This window comes from Artemia sp. Qi Xiang Cuo, chromosome 21, assembly GCF_049724085.1.
Source record: "Artemia sp. Qi Xiang Cuo chromosome 21, ASM4972408v1, whole genome shotgun sequence".
Lineage (NCBI taxonomy): Eukaryota > Metazoa > Arthropoda > Branchiopoda > Anostraca > Artemiidae > Artemia > Artemia sp. Qi Xiang Cuo.
Window position 1 is genome coordinate 28,785,153 of NC_142814.1, and position 18,108 is coordinate 28,803,260.

General features: G+C 36.7%; 1 protein-coding gene across 1 annotated transcript in view; it reads left to right on the forward strand.

The window, feature by feature from the left end:
- Positions 1-18,108, forward strand: part of LOC148939419 (uncharacterized) — a 353,303-nt gene that overhangs the window by 173,211 nt on the left and 161,984 nt on the right. The window contains exon 5 of the mRNA XM_089106560.1: positions 3,430-3,576. Coding sequence (XP_088962686.1) covers positions 3,430-3,576 — 147 coding nt within the window. The remainder of the gene's footprint in view (positions 1-3,429; positions 3,577-18,108) is intronic.

Consider the following 18,108-nt stretch of genomic DNA (forward strand, 5'->3'; position numbering starts at 1 on the left):
CATTTTGGATTTTTTTTTACGTTGAAATGTAAGAGTTGAAATATTTCACTAATGTTTTGTCGTGGTTTACCTTGTCACTGTTACATTCTGAAGATGTTTCATAGTTCATTTTGGACTTTCTTTCGTTCAAATGTAAGAGTTGGAATATTTCAGTAGTGTTTTGTCATGGTTTACCATGTCACTGTTACATTCTGAAGATGTTTCAAAATTCATGTGGAATTTTTTTTTTCGTTGAAATGCAAGAGTTGGAATATTTTCATAGAGTTTTGTCGTGGTTTACCTTGTCTCTGTTTCATTCTTAAGATATTTCAAAGTTAATTTTGGATGTATTTCATTGAAATGTAAGAGTTGGTATTTTTCAGTAGTGTTCTGTCATGGTTTACTTTGTCACTGTTAAACTCACTTGATGTTTCAAAGTTCATTTTGGATTTTTTTTTCATTGAAATATAATAGTTGGAATCTTTCAGTAGTGTTTTGTCGTGGTTTATATTGTCACTGCTACATTATCTAGATGTTTCAAAGTTCATTTTGGATTTTTTTTTTCGTTTAAATGTAAGATTTGTTATAGTTAAGTAGTGTTCTGTCATGGTTTACCTTGTCACTGTTAAACTCTCTTGATGTTTCAAAGTTCATTTTGGATTTTTTTTTCATTGAAATATAAGATTTGGAATCTTTCAGTAGTGTTTTGTCTTGGTTTACCTTGTCACTGTTACATTTTCTTGATGTTTCAAAGTTCATTTTGGATTTTTTTTTTTAGTTGAAAGTAAAAGTTGGAATATTTCAGTAGTGTTTTTTCGTGGTTTACCTTGTCACTGTATCATTCTGAAGATGTTTCATAGTTCATTTTGGACTTTTTTTCGTTGAAATGTAAGAGTTGGAATATTTCAGTAGTGTTTTGTCATGGTTTACGATGTCACTGTTACATTCTGAAGATGTTTCGAAGTTCATTTTGTATTTTTTTCGTTGAAATGTAAGAGTTGAAATATTTCAGTAGTGTTTTGTCGTGGATTACCTTGTCACTGTTACATTCTGAAAATGTTTCAAAGTTTATTTTGGGTTTTTTTCGTTGAAATGTAAGAGTTGGAATATTTCAGTAGTGTTCTGTCATGGTGTAACTTGTCACTGTTAAATTCTCTTGATGTTTCAAAGTTAGTTTTGGATTTTTTTTCGTTGAAGTGTGAGAGTTTTAATATTTATGTTGTGCTTTGTTGTGGTTTACATTATCGCTCTTACATTTTGAGGATGTTTCGAAGTTTATTTTGGATTTTTTTCGTTGAAATCTAAGAGTTAGAATATTTAAATAGTGTCTTGTCGTGCTTTACCTTGTCACTGTTACATTCTGAAGATGTTTCAAAGTTCATTTTGGTTTTTTCTCTTCGTGAAACATTTAAACTGATTTTTATCCTCATGAAACTGCTATCAAAATAGAGCACAAAAAATATTCTGTTCTACTTGATAAAAAAAAACAAAAATTATAAAAAAAAGTCAAAAAAAAAATTTTTTTTTTTAAAAGTGCTACTACAAACAGTATTTTTGTAAGAGTAAAAGTCACGACTAACATTTCTATATCATTTTATTTTGAAATTGGAAAATATTAAATGTGATTTTTTTGTTGTTTTTATGTTACATGTCATTCTAAGAGATTTATAAAAAAAAGTTAAAAAAAAGGGTAAAAAAAAGTGTGGGGGGGGGCGGGGGCTGAGGGAGGGAGTTGGAGGGGGAGGGGGTTAGCAGTGGGTTGGGGAGGGGGTTAGAGGCAGGTGTTTGGAGGGGGGCAAAAAGTTGGGGGGAGGGGGTCCTTGTGATTGGGGTAGGGAACCTTACAACACTGTTCAAATGTTAATTGTGTATTATACCAAACACAGATGAGAATTGCCCAAATAAAAAAAAAATGTATCTCTGAATAGGAGTTAGCATTCCCTCAGATGGTTTACCATTTTCATTTCTGTCAACGCCCATAATCATACAATAATGAAGAATCATGTTTAACATTAGATATGTGAACGGCCATGACTCTATCAGAAAACATGATATTTAACACAAAAACCATGGTTTCGTGAATAGCACGAATTTTCATGGAAGGGTGATTCTAATTACAACATAAAAAAACAACCAAAGATATAAATGTTTAAGGCATGGGGATTTCTATCTGTCTGATATCTTAGATTAACACAGAAAGGGAGTACTGTCTGCTTGTATGGCGGGGGGACTCTCTGCTACCATAGATTGACCTATCACTACTCCTGTGGAAAAAATAATAACAAATAATAAAACATTGAAGCCTTTTGGCGTGAGGAGGGGGGCTAGTTACACTCGGATGTCTTTTGACTCTGAAAATGTGAACTAGAAGTGTCAATGTTCAGTCAAATGAGCCCTCTCTGAAGCTTATAAGAGCATCCCTTCCATAAGAATAATATATGCCCCCAGGGCATAACTTCTGTCGACTCTGGAGTTTTTGTTATCTGACCTTTGAACTATTTTTAACAAAATGACTATCTAGCATTTTTATCAGATTTACTATGAGAAATTGAACTAGAACTTTTAATTTCCATTTCAATGAGCCCTCTCTGAAGTTTATACGAGCATCCCTTTCATAAGAACCATATACGGCCCCAGGACATACCTTACAACGCCTGCCCCCGGGCCCTGGGGGGTTGTGTTGACACCGGAGTTTTGTTATCTGACCTTTGAACTACTTTAAAAAAATGGCTATCTCAAAATTTGTATCGGATGGGTTTGGGGGAAAAGGGTGTGGGGTGCTAGTTCCCCCCAGATCTTCTTTGATTCTTAAAAAGTGAACTAGAAATTTGAATTTCCAATCAAATGAGCCCTATCTTTAGTTTATACGAGCATCTCTTCGATAAGAACCATATGTGCCCCAAGAGCATAGCTTACAACGCCTGTCCTTGGGCCCTTGGATGTTGTGGCGACACCGGTTTCTTATTATCTGACCTTTGAACTATTTTTAACAAAATTGCTATCTCAAAATTTTCACCAGATGCATTTGGGGAAAGAAAGGATGTGGGGGGGGGCTATTTGCCCTCCGAACTCTTTTAACTCTTAAAAAGTGAACTAGAACTTTAAATTTCCAATCAAATGAGCCCTCTTTGAAGTTTATACGACCACCCCTTCCATATGAAGTGCCTCTGTTAAAAAAAAATAATAATAAAACATTTGAGCCGCGTGGCCTTTACTATAGGCACCGCTATAGCGTTGCCTCTGAAATGTTACTTGAGAAGGATCTCCCGTCTTAAACGTTTTATATTACATAGAAATGAAATTGGTGCATAAAACCTAGTAATGGAACTGGCAATTAACTCTTTATCTTCCCTGTGGAATTAACTTGTGTAATTGGTAGGTCTAATGTACTTTATCCACTGAATTATATTACGAGTAAAACATATATTCTGTCTGGTGAATTAATTTTAGGCCTTCATACATAGACGACTTTCACGTTCAGGCTTAAGATGCAGCACTGGTGATTTTATTAGCACGAGAAAACTTAGCCAGAAGCATTTAGCAACAAAACTTACAAATACGAAAATAGCTGACTTTTTAATGGAGTCTAGAGTCAGGGTAAGTTTCTTTTCTATGGAATTTGTTTAAGTATTTCTAGTTTTGCTATATCTCACGGAAAAAGCTGATTTAAAATAGATACTGTCAAGGCCGTATCCGGGGGGGGGGGCGTTAAGGGGTTTGACTCCCCCCCCCCCAAAAATGTCTGCCCGACTTGTAAAAACGGAACAAAAATGAATATAAACAAATTTGTGATGCGTTTAGAAGTTTTTGGAAACCCACCCCTTCCCAAATTTGTGTTTGTATCCCCCCCGAAAAAAAATCCTGGATACGACCCTGGATACTGTGCGTTTTTGCCGTAATAGTATACTGACAAAAAAGATTTAGGTTGACCAAAGAGTACCCACGGATACTTTTTAGGTATGAGGGAGTGTATCCAGGATTTTTTTTTCAATGGGGTGGGGAGGTTTGAAAAAAGAAATGACCAGAAAAGTGCCACATGTTTCGGAATAGTAGGATATTTTCAGGTGTTAGTTAAATTTTGGTCTTAGAAAGGTTGGCGTCTGACAACCCCCACACCCAGTAATGAAACCTAGAAAATTAAGTTTAACTGACAAAAGGATTATATTGAGCAGTTAAGTCAAGCTAAAAAAAGAGCTAAAATTGCCCCAAACTAGTGTAATGCTACGGTTATAGATGTTTACCCCCCCCCCCAAGAAAATAGCCCCTCGGAAAATGCCCCCCCCCACAGAAAATACCTCAGTAGGGATGACCCAAGTAATCCCAAGAGAAAATATGTGCTGCCATCTACAATTAAGTTTAATGCCGACGGGGCACCATATATGGTCATAGACTCCCTAGGGGAAATGGATTTCCGAGAAATTGATTGCGTAACCTAACCTAACCTCATGAGTTCGTGACCCCACACCATATTTGGGCATAGACTCCCTAGGGGAAATGGATTTCCGAGAAATCGATTGCGTAATCGGTGGGGAGAGGATTTCCGAGAAATTAATTGCGTAATCGAAGGGGAACTAAATTTCTGAGAAATTAATCAATTCGTGACGGGAGTCCATATATGGGGATAGTGACGTCACAGAAAAAATATCAATAGACAATACAATTCGTGACGGGAGTCCATATATGGGCATAGTGACGTCACAGAAAAATATCAATAGACAATACAATTCGTGACGGGAGTCCATATATGGGCCTAGTGACGTCACAGAAAAAATATCAGTAGACAATACAATTCGTGACGGGAGTCCATATATGGGCATAGAACCCAATGATGAGGTCCGAACGGGAGTCCATATATGGGCCTAGAATCCCTCGAGGGGAGACGATTGCCGAGAAATTGATTGCGTAATCGACTAGGGGAGATGATTTCGGAGAAATTGATTGCGTAATCGAAGGCGAAGTGAATTTCTGAGAAATTGATCAATTCGTGACGGGAGTCCATATATGGGCATAGTGACATCACAGAAAAAATATCAGTAGACAATACAATTCGTGACGGGAGTCCATATATGGGCATAGTGACGTCGGAGAAAAAATATCATTAGACAAAACAATTCGTGACGTGAGTCCATATATGGGCATAGTGACGTCACAAAAAAATTTTATGAGACAATACAATTCGTGACAGGTGTCCATATATGGGCATAGTGACGTCACAGAAAAAATATCAATAGACAATACAATTCATGACGGGAGCCCGTATATGGGCATAGAACCCTATCAAGAGGTCGTGACGGGAGTCCATATATGGGCATAGTGACGTCACAGAAAAAATATCAATAGACAATACAATTCGTGACGGGAGTCCATATATGGGCATAGTGACGTCACAGAAAAAATATCAATAGACAATACAATTCGTGACGAGAGTCCATATATGGGCATAGAACCCTATCAGGAGGTCGTGACGGGAGTCGATATATGGGCATAGTGACGTCACAGAAAAAATATCAATAGACAATACAATTCGTGACGGGACTCCATATATGGGCATAGTGACGTCAAAGAAAAAATATCAATAGACAATACAATTCGTGACAGGAATCCATATATGGGCATAGAATACTGACGGGACCGTGTGCTGCCATCTACAATTTAGTCTAACGCTGACGGGACATAATTTATTCAAGCATTATCGATCGAGTCTAATGAGGTCAAGGTCAATTGATTTGTTGTTGTTTGTCCAGCTGTAATGACACTGGGTTGATTTACATAATCAGTGTGGAATGTATTGATCTAAGACAAGTGAATTTCCGAGAAATTGATTGCGTAATCGACTAGGAACTAGATTTCCGAGAAATTGATTGCGTAATCGACTAGGACAAATGGATTTCTGAGAAATTGATTACTTAATCGGTGGGGAGAATGTATTGATTAGATAACGGGAAACTTATTGGCTACACCACTATCCGACTCCCGCGGTAAAGTGTCTGTCTTTCTCTGTTTGGGTGTTTGATTCTATTTGTTTGCATGGTTGGGTTGATGTTTACAAGTCCAAGAATTTGTCTTTGTTGGTTTGAATGTCTAGAGTGTCTGTCTTTCTCTGTTTGTGTGTCTGATTCTATTTGTTTTCATGTCTGGGCTGATGTTTGCAAGTCCAAGAGTTTGTCTTTGTTGGTTTGAATGTCTAAAGTGTCTGTCTTTCACTGTTTGTGTGTCTGATTCTATTTGTTTGCATGTCTGGTTTGGTGTTTGCAAGTCCTAGAATTTATCTTTATTGGTTTGAATGACTAAAGTGTTTGTCTTTCTCTGTTTGTGTGTCTGATTCTATTTGTTCACATGTCTGGGTTGGTGTTTGCATGTCCAACTATTTGTCTTTGTTGGTTTGAATTTCTAAAGTGTCTGTCTTTCTCTGTTTATGTGTTTGATTCTATCTGTTTGCATGTCTGGGTTGGGGTTTGCAAGTCCAAGAATTTGTCTTTGTTGGTTTGAATGTCTAAAGTGTCTGTCTTTCTCTGTTTGTGCGTTTGATTCTATTTGTTTGCATGTCTGGGTTGGTGTTTCCATGTCCAAGAATTTGTCATTGTTGGTTTGAATGTCTAAAGTGTCTGTCTTTCTCTGTCTGTGTGTCTGATTCTATTTGTTTGCATGTCTGGGTTGGTGTTTGCAAGTCCAAGAATTTGTCTTTGTTGGTTTGAATGTCTAAAGTGTCTGTCTTTCTCTGTTTGTGTGTCAGATTCTATTTGTTTGCATGTCTGGAATGGATTTTGCAAGTCCAAGTATTTGTCTTTGATGGTTTGAATGTATAAAATGTCTGTCTTTCTCTGTTTGTGTGTCTGATTCTATTTGTTTGCATGTCTGGGATGGTGTTTGCAAGCCCAAGAATTTGTCTTTGATGGTTTGGATGTCTAAAGTGTCTATCTTTCACTGTTTTTGTGTCTGATTCTATTTGTTTGCATGTCTGGGTTGGTGTTTGCAAGTCCAAGAATTTGTCTTTATTGGTTTGAATGACTAAAGTGTGTGTCTTTCTCTGTTTGTGTGTCTGATTCTATTTGTTCACATGTCTGGGTTGGTGTTTGCATGTCCAACTATTTGTCTTTGTTGGTTTGAATGTCTAAAGTGTCTGTCTTTCTCTGTTTATGTGTTTGATTCTATTTGTTTGCATGTCTGGCTTAGTGTTTGCAAGTCCAATAATTTGTCTTTGTTGGTTTGAATGTCTAGAGTGTCTGTCTTTCTCTGTTTGTGTGTCTGATTCCATTTGTTTTCATGTCTGGGTTGATGTTTGCAAGTCCAAGTATTTGTCTTTGTTGGTTTGAATGTCTAAAGTGTCTGTCTTTCAATGTTTGTGTGTCTGATTCTATTTGTTTGCATGTCTGGTTTGGTGTTTGCAAGTCCAAGAATTTGTCTTTATTGGTTTGAATGCCTAAAGTGTTTGTCTTTCTCTGTTTGTGTGTCTGATTCTATTTGTTCACATGTCTGGGTTGGTGTTTGCATGTCCAACTATTTGTCTTTGTTGGTTTGAATGTCTAAAGTGTCTGTCTTTCTCTGTTTATGTGTTTGATTCTATTTGTTTGCCTGTCTGGCTTATTGTTTGCAAGTCCAATAATTTGTCTTTGTTGGTTTGAATGTCTAGAGTGTCTGTCCTTCTCTGTTTGTATGTCTGATTCCATTTGTTTTCATGTCTGGGTTGATGTTTGCAAGTCCAAGTATTTGTCTTTTTTGGTTTGAATGTCTAAAGTGTCTATCTTTCTCTGTTTGTGTGTCTGATTCTATTTGTTTACATGTCTTGCTTGGTGTTTGCATGTCCAAGTATTTCTTTGTTGGTTTGAATGTCTAAAGTGTCTTTCCTTCTCTGTTTGTGTGTCTGATTCCATGTGTTTGCATGTCTGGGTTGGGGTTGGCAAGTCCAAGAATTTGTCTTTATTGGTTTGAACGTCTAAAGTGTCTGTCTTTCTCTGTTTGTGTCTCTGGTTCTATTTTTTTGCATGTCTGGGTTGGTGTTTGCAAGACCAAGAAATTTGTCGTTGTTGGTTTGAATGTCCAAAGTGTCTGTCTTTCTCTGTTTGTGTGTCTGATTATTTTTGTTTGCATGTGTCTTTGTTGGTTTGAATGTCTAAAGTGTCTGTCTTTCTCTGTTTGTGTGTCTGATTCTATTTGTTTGCATATCTGGGTTGGTGTTTGCAAGTCCAAGTATTTGTCTTTGTTTTTTTGAATGTCCAAAGCGTCTGTATTTTTCTGTTTATGTGTCTGATTCTATTTGTTTTCATGTCTGGGTTGTTTTTGCAAGTCCAAATATTTATCTTTGTTGATTTGATTGTCTAAAGTGACTGTCTTTTGCTGTTTGTTTGTCTGAATCTATTTGTTTGAATGTCTGGGTTGATGTTTGCAAGTACAAATATTTGTCTTTGTTAGTTTGAATGTCTAAAGTGTCTGTCTTTCTCTGTTTGTGTGTCTGATTCTATTTGTTTGCATGTCTGGGTAGGTGTTTGTAAGTCCAAGAATGTGTCGTCGTTGGTTTGAATGTCTAAAGTGTCTGTCTTTCTCTGTTTGTGTGTCTGATTCTATTTGTTTTCATGTCTGGGTTGATGTTTGCAAGTCCAAGTATTTGTGTTTGTTGATTTGAATGTCTAAAGTTTCTGTCTTTCTCTGTTTGTGTGTCTGATTCTATTTGTTCGCATGTTTGGGTTGGTGTTTGCAAGTCCAAGTATTTGTCTTTGTTGGTTTGAATGTCTAAAGTGTCTGTCATTCTCTGTTTGTGTGTCTGATTCTATTCGTTTTCATGTCTGGGTTGGTTTTTGCAAGTCCAAATATTTGTCTTTGTTGATTTGAATGTCTAAAGTGTCTGTCTTTTTCTGTTTTATGTCTAAATCTATCTGTTTGCATGTCTGGGTTGGTGTTTGCAAGTCCAAGTATTTATCTTTGTTGGTTTGAATGTCTAAAGTGTCTTTCTTTCTCTGTTTGTGTGTCTGATTCTATTTGTTTGCATATCTGGTTTGGTGTTTGCAAGTCCAGGAATTTGTCTTTGTTGGTTTGAATGTCTAAAGTGTCTGCCTTTCTCTGTTTGTGTGTCTGATTCTATTTGTTTGCATGTCTGGGTTGGTGTTTGCAAGTCCAAGAATTTGTCATTGTTGACTTGAATGTCTAAAGTGTCTGCCTTTCTCTGTTTGTGTGTCTGATTCTATCTGTTTGCATGTCTGGGTTGGTGTTTGCAAGTCCTAGAATTTGTCTTTGTTGGTTTGAATGACTAAAGTGTCTATCTTTCTCTGTTTGTGTGTCTGATTCTATTTGTTTGCATATCTGGGTCGGTGTTTGCAAGTCCAACTATTTGTCTTTGTTTGTTTGAATGTCTAAAGTGTCTATCTTTCTCTGTTTATGTGTCTGATTCAATTTGGTTGCATGTCTGGGTTTTGTGTCTCTGATTCTATTTCTTTACATGTCTGGGTTGGTGTTTGCAAGTCCAAGTATTTTTCTTTGTTGGTTTGAGTGTCTAAGGTGAGTGTCTTTCTTTCTCTGTTTGTGTGTCTGATTCTATTTGTTTGCATGTCTGGGTTGGTGTTTGCAAGACCAAGGATTTGTCTTTTACGGTTTGAATTTCTAAAGTGTCTGTCTTTCTCTGTTTGTGTGTCAGATTCTATTTGTTTGCATGTCTGGAATGGATTTTGCAAGTCCAAGTATTTGTCTTTGATGGTTTGAATGTATAAAGTGTCTGTCTTTCTCTGTTTGTGTGTCTGATTCTATTTGTTTGCATGTCTGGGATGGTGTTTGCAAGCCCAAGAATTTGTCTTTGATGGTTTGGATGTCTAAAGTGTCTATCTTTCACTGTTTTTGTGTCTGATTCTATTTGTTTTCATGTCTGGGTTGGTGTTTGCAAGTCCAAGAATTTGTCTTTATTGGTTTGAATGACTAAAGTGTTTGTCTTTCTCTGTTTGTGTGTCTGATTCTATTTGTTCACATGTCTGGGTTGGTGTTTGCATGTCCAACTATTTGTCTTTGTTGGTTTGAATGTCTAAAGTGTCTGTCTTTCTCTGTTTATGTGTTTGATTCTATTTGTTTGCATGTCTGGCTTAGTGTTTGCAAGTCCAATAATTTGTCTTTGTTGGTTTGAATGTCTAGAGTGTCTGTCTTTCTCTGTTTGTGTGTCTGATTCCATTTGTTTTCATGTCTGGGTTGATGTTTGCAAGTCCAAGTATTTGTCTTTGTTGGTTTGAATGTCTAAAGTGTCTGTCTTTCACTGTTTGTGTGTATGATTCTATTTGTTTGAATGTATGGGTTTGTGTTTGCAAGTCCAAGAATTTGTCTTTATTGGTTTGAATGCCTAAAGTGTGTGTCTTTCTCTGTTTGTGTGTCTGATTCTATTTGTTCACATGTCTGGGTTGGTGTTTGCATGTCCAACTATTTGTCTTTGTTGGTTTGAATGTCTAAAGTGTCTGTCTTTCTCTGTTTATGTGTTTGATTCTATTTGTTTGCATGTCTGGCTTAGTGTTTGCAAGTCCAATAATTTGTCTTTGTTGGTTTGAATGTCTAGAGTGTCTGTCCTTCTCTGTTTGTGTGTCTGATTCCATTTGTTTTCATGTCTGGGTTGATGTTTGCAAGTCCAAGTATTTGTCTTTTTTGGTTTGAATGTCTAAAGTGTCTATCTTTCTCTGTTTGTGTGTCTGATTCTATTTGTTTACATGTCTTGCTTGGTGTTTGCATGTCCAAGTATTTCTTTGTTGGTTTGAATGTCGAAAGTGTCTTTCCTTCTCTGTTTGTGTGTCTGATTCCATGTGTTTGCATGTCTGGGTTGGTGTTGGCAAGTCCAAGAATTTGTCTTTATTGGTTTGAACGTCTAAAGTGTCTGTCTTTCTCTGTTTGTGTCTCTGGTTCTATTTTTTTTGCATGTCTGGGTTGGTGTTTGCAAGCCCAAGAAATTTGTCGTTGTTGGTTTGAATGTCCAAAGTGTCTGTCTTTCTCTGTTTGTGTGTCTGATTATTTTTGTTTGCATGTGTCTTTGTTGGTTTGAATGTCTAAAGTGTCTGTCTTTCTCTGTTTGTGTGTCTGATTCTATTTGTTTGCATGTCTGGGTTGGTGTTTGCAAGTCCAAGTATTTGTCTTTGTTGGTTTGAATGTCTAAAGTTTCTGTCTTTCTCTGTTTGTGTGTCTGATTCTATTTGTTTTCATGTCTGGGTTGTTTTTGCAAGTCCAAGTATTTGTCTCTTTTGGTTTGAATGTCTAAAGTGTCTATCTTTCTCTGTTTGTGTGTCTGATTCTATTTGTTTACATGTCTTGCTTGGTGTTTGCATGTCCAAGTAATTCTTTGTTGGTTTGAATGTCGAAAGTGTCTTTTCTTCTCTGTTTGTGTGTCTGATTCCATGTGTTTGCATGTCTGGGTTGGGGTTGGCAAGTCCAAGAATTTGTCTTTATTGGTTTGAACGTCTAAAGTGTCTGTCTTTCTCTGTTTGTGTCTCTGGTTCTATTTTTTTGCATGTCTGGGTTGGTGTTTGCAAGCCCAAGAAATTTGTCGTTGTTGGTTTGAATGTCCAAAGTGTCTGTCTTTCTCTGTTTGTGTGTCTGATTATTTTTGTTTGCATTTGTCTTTGTTGGTTTGAATGTCTAAAGTGTCTCTCTTTCCCCGTTTGTGTGTCTGATTCTATTTGTTTGCATGTCTGGGTTGGTGTTTGCAAGTCCAAGTATTTGTCTTTGCTGGTTTGAATGTCTAAAGTGTCTGTCTTTCTCTGTTTGTGTGTCTGATTCTATTTTTTGCATGTCTGGGTTGTTTTTGCAAGTCCAAATATTTATCTTTGTTGATTTGATTGTCTAAAGTGCCTGTCTTTTGCTGTTTGTATGTCTGAATCTATTTGTTTGAATGTCTGGGTTGATGTTTGCAAGTACAAATATTTGTCTTTGTTAGTTTGAATGTCTAAAGTGTCTGTCTTTCTCTGTTTGTGTGTCTGATTCTATTTGTTTGCATGTCTGGGTAGGTGTTTGTAAGTCCAAGAATGTGTCGTCGTTGGTTTGAATGTCTAAAGTGTTTTCTTTCTCTGTTTGTGTGTCTGATTCTATTTGTTTGCATGTCTGGGTTGATGTTTGCAAGTCCAAGTATTTGTGTTTGTTGATTTGAATGTCTAAAGTGTCTGTCTTTCTCTGTTTGTGCGTCTGATTTTATTTGTTCGCATGTTGGGGTTGGTGTTTGCAAGTCAAAGCATTTGTCTTTGTTGGTTTGAATGTCTAAAGTGTCTGTCATTCTCTGTTTGTGTGTCTGATTCTATTCGTTTTCATGTCTGGGCTGGTTTTTGCAAGTCCAAATATTTGTCTTTTTTGTTTTGAATGTCTAAAGTGTCTGTCTTTTTCTGTTTTATGTCTCAATCTATTTGTTTGCATGTCTGGGTTGATGTTTGCAAGTCCAAATATTTGTCTTTGTTGGCTTGAATGTCTAAAGTGTCTTTCTTTCTCTGTTTGTGTGTCCGAATCTATATGTTTGAATTTCTGGTCTGGTATTTGCAATTCCGGGAATTTGTCTTTGTTGGTTTAAATGTCTAAAGTGTCTGCCTTTCTCTGTTTATGTGTCTGATTCTATCTGTTTGCATGTCTGGGTTGGTGTTTGCAACTCCAAGAATTTGTCATTGTTGACTTGAATGTCTAAAGTGTCTGCCTTTCTCTGTTTGTGTGTCTGATTCTATTTGCTTGCATATCTGGGCTGGTGTTTGCAAGTCCAAGAATTTGTCTTTGTTGGTTTGAATGCCTAAAGTGTCTGTCTTTCTCTGTTTGTGTGTCTCATTCTATTTGTTTGCATGTCTGGGTCGGTGTTTGCAAGTCCAACTATTTGTCTTTGTTGGTTTGAATGTCTAAAGTGTCTATCTTTCTCTGTTTGTGTGTCTGATTCTATTTGTTTGCATGTCTGGGTTGGTGTTTGCAAGTCCAAGAATTTGTCTTTGTTGGTTTGAATGTCTAAAGTGTCTATCTTTTTCTGTTTATGTGTCTGATTCTATTTGGTTGCATGTCTGGGTTTTGTGTGTCTGATTCTATTTGTTTGCATTTCTGGGTTGGTGTTTGCAAGTCCAAGTATTTGTCTTTGTTGGTTTGAATGTCTAAAGTGTCTGTCTTTCTCTGTTTGTGTGTCTGATTCTATTTGTTTGCATGTCTGCGTTGGTGTTTGCAAATCCAAGAATGTGTCTTTGTTGGTTTGAATGTCTAAAGTGTCTGTCTTTCTCTGTTTGTGTGTCTGATTCTATTTGTTTGCATGTCTGGGTTGATGTTTGCAAGTCCAACTATTTGTGTTTGTTGATTTGAATGTCTAAAGTGTCTGTCTTTCTCTGTTTGTGTGTCTGATTCTATTTGTTCGCATGTCTGGGTTGGTGTTTGCAAGTCCAAGTATTTGTCTCTTGATTTGAATGTCTAAAGTGTCTGTCATTCCCTGTTTATGTGTCTAAATCTATTTTTTTGCATGTCTGGGTTGGTGTTTGCAAGTCCAAATATTTGTCATTGTTGGTTTGAATGTCTAAAGTGTTTGTCTTTTTCTGTTTTATGTCTCAATCTATTTGTTTGCATATCTGGGTTGATGTTGGCAAGTCCAAATATTTGTCTTTGTTGGTTTGAATGTCTAAAGTGTCTGTCTTTCTCTGTTTGTGTGTCTGTTTCTATTTGTTCGCATGTTTGGGTTGGTGTTTGCAAGTCCAAGTATTTGTCTTTGTTGGTTTGAATGTCTAAAGTGTCTGTCATTCTCTGTTTGTGTGTCTGATTCTATTCGTTTTCATGTCTGGGTTGGTTTTTGCAAGTCCAAATATTTGTCTTTGTTGATTTGAATGTCTAAAGTGTCTGTCTTTTTCTGTTTTATGTCTCAATCTATCTGTTTGCATGTTTGGGTTGATGTTTGCAAGTCCAAATATTTGTCTTTGTTGGTTTGAATGTCTAAAGTGTCTGCCTTTCTCTGTTTGTGTGTCTGATTCTATCTGTTTGCATGTCTGGGTTGGTGTTTGCAAGTCCAAGAATTTGTCATTGTTGAATTGAATGTCTAAAGTGTCTGCCTTTCTCTGTTTGTGTGTCTGATTCTATCTGTTTGCATGTCTGGGTTGGTGTTTGCAAGTCCGAGAATTTGTCTTTGTTGGTTTGAATGCCTAAAGTGTCTATCTGTCTCTGTTTGTGTGTCTGATTCTATCTGTTTGCATATCTGGGTTGGTGTTTGCAAGTCCGACTATTTGTCTTTGTTTGTTTGAATGTCTAAAGTGTCTCTCTTTCTCTGTTTATGTGTCTGATTCTATTTGGTTTCATGTCTTGGTTTTGTGTGTCTGATTCTATTTGTGTGTGTGACTGGATTTGTTTGTGCATGTCTAGCAATTTCCCTGTTTTTGATTGTGGGTATACATTTTCCATCTTTATCTGTGTGTGTGTATGATTCTATGTTTTTTCATGTATGCGTTGGTGTTTGAAAGAACAGGTATTTGTTTTATTTGGTATTAATTTCTAAATTGTATGTCTTTTTCTGTTTGAGTGTCTATCTTTCTTTTGTGTCTGATTCTATTTGTTTGCATATCTGGGTTGGTGTTTGCAAGTCCAAGAATTTGTCTTTGTTGGTTTGAATGTTTAAAGTGTCTGTCTTTCTCTGTTTGTGTGTCTGATTCTATCTGTTTGCATGTCTGGGTTGGTGTTTGCAAGTCCAAGAATATGTCATTGTTGAATTGAATGTCTAAAGTGTCTGCCTTTCTCTGTTTGTGTGTCTGATTCTATATGTTTGCATGTCTGGGTTGGTGTTTGCAAGTCCGAGAATTTGTCTTTGTTGGTTTGAATGCCTAAAGTGTCTATCTTTCTCTGTTTGTGTGTCTTATTCTATTTGTTTGCATATCTGGGTCGGTGTTTGCAAGTCCAACTATTTGTCTTTGTTGGTTTGAATGTCTAAAGTGTCTATCTTTCTCTGTTTATGTTTCTGATTCAATTTGGTTGCATTTCTGGGTTTTGTGTGTCTGATTCTATTTGTTTGCATGTCTGGGTTGGTGTTTGCAAGTCTAAGTATCTGTCTTTGTTGGTTTGAATGTCTAAAGTGTCTTTCTTTCTCTGTTTGTGTGTCTGATTCTATTTGTTTGCATGTCTGGGTTGGTGTTTGCATGTCTGGGTTGGTGTTTGCAAGTCCAAGTATCTGTCTTTGTTGGTTTGAATGTCTAAAGTGTCTATCTTTCTCTGTTTGTGTGTCTGATTCTATTTGTTTGCATGTCTGGGTTGGTGTTTGCAAATCCAAGAATTTGTCTTCGTTGGTTTGAATGTCTAAAGTGTCTGTCTTTCTCTGTTTGTGTGTCTGATTCTATTTGTTTGCATGTCCGGGTTGATGTTTGCAAGTCCAACTATTTGTGTTTGTTGATTTGAATGTCTAAAGTGTCTGTCTTTCTCTGTTTGTGTGTCTGATTCTATTTGTTGGCATGTCTGGGTTGGTGTTTGCAAGTCCAAGTATTTGTCTTTGTTGGTTTGAATGTCTAAAGTGTCTGTCATTCTCTGTTTGTGTGTCTGATTCTATTGGTTTTCATGTCTGGGTTGGTTTTTGCAAGTCCAAATGATTGTCTTTGTTGATTTGAATGTCTAAAGTGTCTGTCTTTTTCTGTTTTATGTCTAAATCTATTTGTTTGCATGTCTGGGTTGGTGTTTGGAAGTCCAAATATTTGTCTTTGTTGGTTTGAATGTCTAAAGTGTCTGTCTTTCTCTGTTCGTGTGTCTGATTCTATTTGTTTTCATGTCTGGGTTGGTGTTTGCATGTCAAAGTATATGTCTTTGTTGGCTTGAATGTCTGAAGTGTCTGTCTTTCTCGGTTTGTGTGTGTGATTATGTCTTTCTGCGTTTATGTGGTGGTGTTTGCAAGTCCATATGTTTTTATTTGTTGATTTGATTGTCTAAATTGTTTGTCTTTTTCTGTTTTCTGTGTGAATCTATTTGTTTGCATATCTGGGTTGATGTTGGCAAGTCCAAATATTTGTCTTTGTTGGTTTGAATGTCTAAAGTGTCTGTCTTTCTCTGTTTGTGTGTCTGTTTCTATTTGTTCGCATGTTTGGGTTGGTGTTTGAAAGTCCAAGTATTTGTCTTTGTTGGTTTGAATGTCTAAAGTGTCTGTCATTCTCTGTTTGTGTGTCTGATTCTATTCGTTTTCATGTCTGGGTTGGTTTTTGCAAGTCCAAATATTTGTCTTTGTTGATTTGAATGTCTAAAGTGTCTGTCTTTTTCTGTTTTATGTCTCAATCTATCTGTTTGCATGTTTGGGTTGATGTTTGCAAGTCCAAATATTTGTCTTTGTTGGTTTGAATGTCTAAAGTGTCTGCCTTTCTCTGTTTGTGTGTCTGATTCTATCTGTTTGCATGTCTGGGTTGGTGTTTTCAAGTCCAAGAATTTGTCATTGTTGAATTGAATGACTAAAGTGTCTGACTTTCTCTGTTTGTTTGTCTGATTCTATCTGTTTGCATGTCTGGGTTGGTGTTTGCAAGTCCGAGAATTTGTCTTTGTTGGTTTGAATGACTAAAGTGTCTATCTTTCTCTGTTTGTGTGTCTGATTCTATTTGTTTGCATATCTGGGTCGGTGTTTGCAAGTCCAACTATTTGTCTTTGTTTGTTTGAATGTCTAAAGTGTCTATCTTTCTCTGTTTATGTGTCTGATTCAATTTGGTTGCATGTCTGGGTTTTGTGTGTCTGATTCTATTTGTTTGCATGTCTGGGTTGGTTTTTGCAAGTCAAAGTATTTGTCTTTGTTGGTTTGAATGTCTAAAGTGTCTTTCTTTCTCTGTTTGTGTGTCTGATTCTATTTGTTTGCATGTCTGGGTTGGTGTTTGCAAGTCCAAGAATTTGTCTTTGTTGGTTTGAATGTCTAAAGTGTCTATCTTTCTCTGTTTATGTGTCTATCTTTCTTTTGTGTCTGATTCTATTTGTTTGCATATCTGGGTTGGTGTTTGCAAGTCCAAGAATTTGTCTTTGTTGGTTTGAATGTATAAAGTGTCTGCCTTTCTCTGTTTGTGTGTCTGATTCTATCTGTTTGCATGTCTGGGTTGGTGTTTGCAAGTCCAAGAATTTGTCATTTTTGACTTGAATGTCTAAAGTGTCTGACTTTCTCTGTTTGTGTGTCTGATTCTATCTGTTTGCATGTCTGGGTTGGTGTTTGCAAGTCCGAGAATTTGTCTTTGTTGGTTTGAATGACTAAAGTGTCTATCTTTCTCTGTTTGTGTGTCTTATTCTATTTGTTTGCATATCTGGGTCGGTGTTTGCAAGTCCAACTATTTGTATTTGTTGGTTTGAATGTCTAAAGTGTCTTTCTTTCTCTGTTTATGTTTCTGATTCAATTTGGTTGCATTTCTGGGTTTTGTGTGTCTGATTCTATTTGTTTGCATGTCTGGGTTGGTTTTTGCAAGTCTAAGTATATGTCTTTGTTGGTTTGAATGCCTAAAGTGTCTGTCCTTCTCTGTTTGTGTTTCTGATTCTATTTGTTTGAATGTCTGGGCTGGTGTTTGCATTTCTGGGTTGGTGTTTGCAAGTAAAAGAATTTGTCTTTGTTGGTTTGAATTTCTAGTGTGTCTGTCATTCTCTGTGTTTGTGTCTGATTCTATTTGTTTGCATGTCTGGGTTGGTGTTTGCAAATCCAAGAATTTGTCGTCGTTGGTTTGAATGTCTAAAGTGTCTGTCTTTCTCTGTTTGTGTGTCTGATTCTATTTGTTTGCATGTCTGGGTTGATGTTTGCAAGTCCAAGTATTTGTGTTTGTTGATTTGAATGTCTAAAGTGTCTGTCTTTCTCTGTTTGTGTGTCTGATTCTATTTGTTCGCATGTCTGGGTTGGTGTTTGCAAGTCCAAGTATTTGTCTTTGTTGGTTTGAATGTCTAAAGTGTCTGTCATTCTCTGTTTGTGTGTCTGATTCTATTTGTTTTCGTGTCTGGGTTGGTTTTTGCAAGTCCAAATGTTTGTCTTTGTTGATTTGAATGTCTAAAGTGTCTGTCTTTTTCTGTTTTATGTCTCAATCTATTTGTTTGCATGTCTGGGTTGATGTTTGCAAGTCCAAATATTTGTCTTTGTTGGTTTGAATGTCTAAAGTGTCTGTCTTTCTCTGTTTGTGTGTCTGATTCTATTTGTTCGCATGTTTGGGTTGGTGTTTGCAAGTCCAAGTATTTGTCTTTGTTGGTTTGAATGTCTAAAGTGTC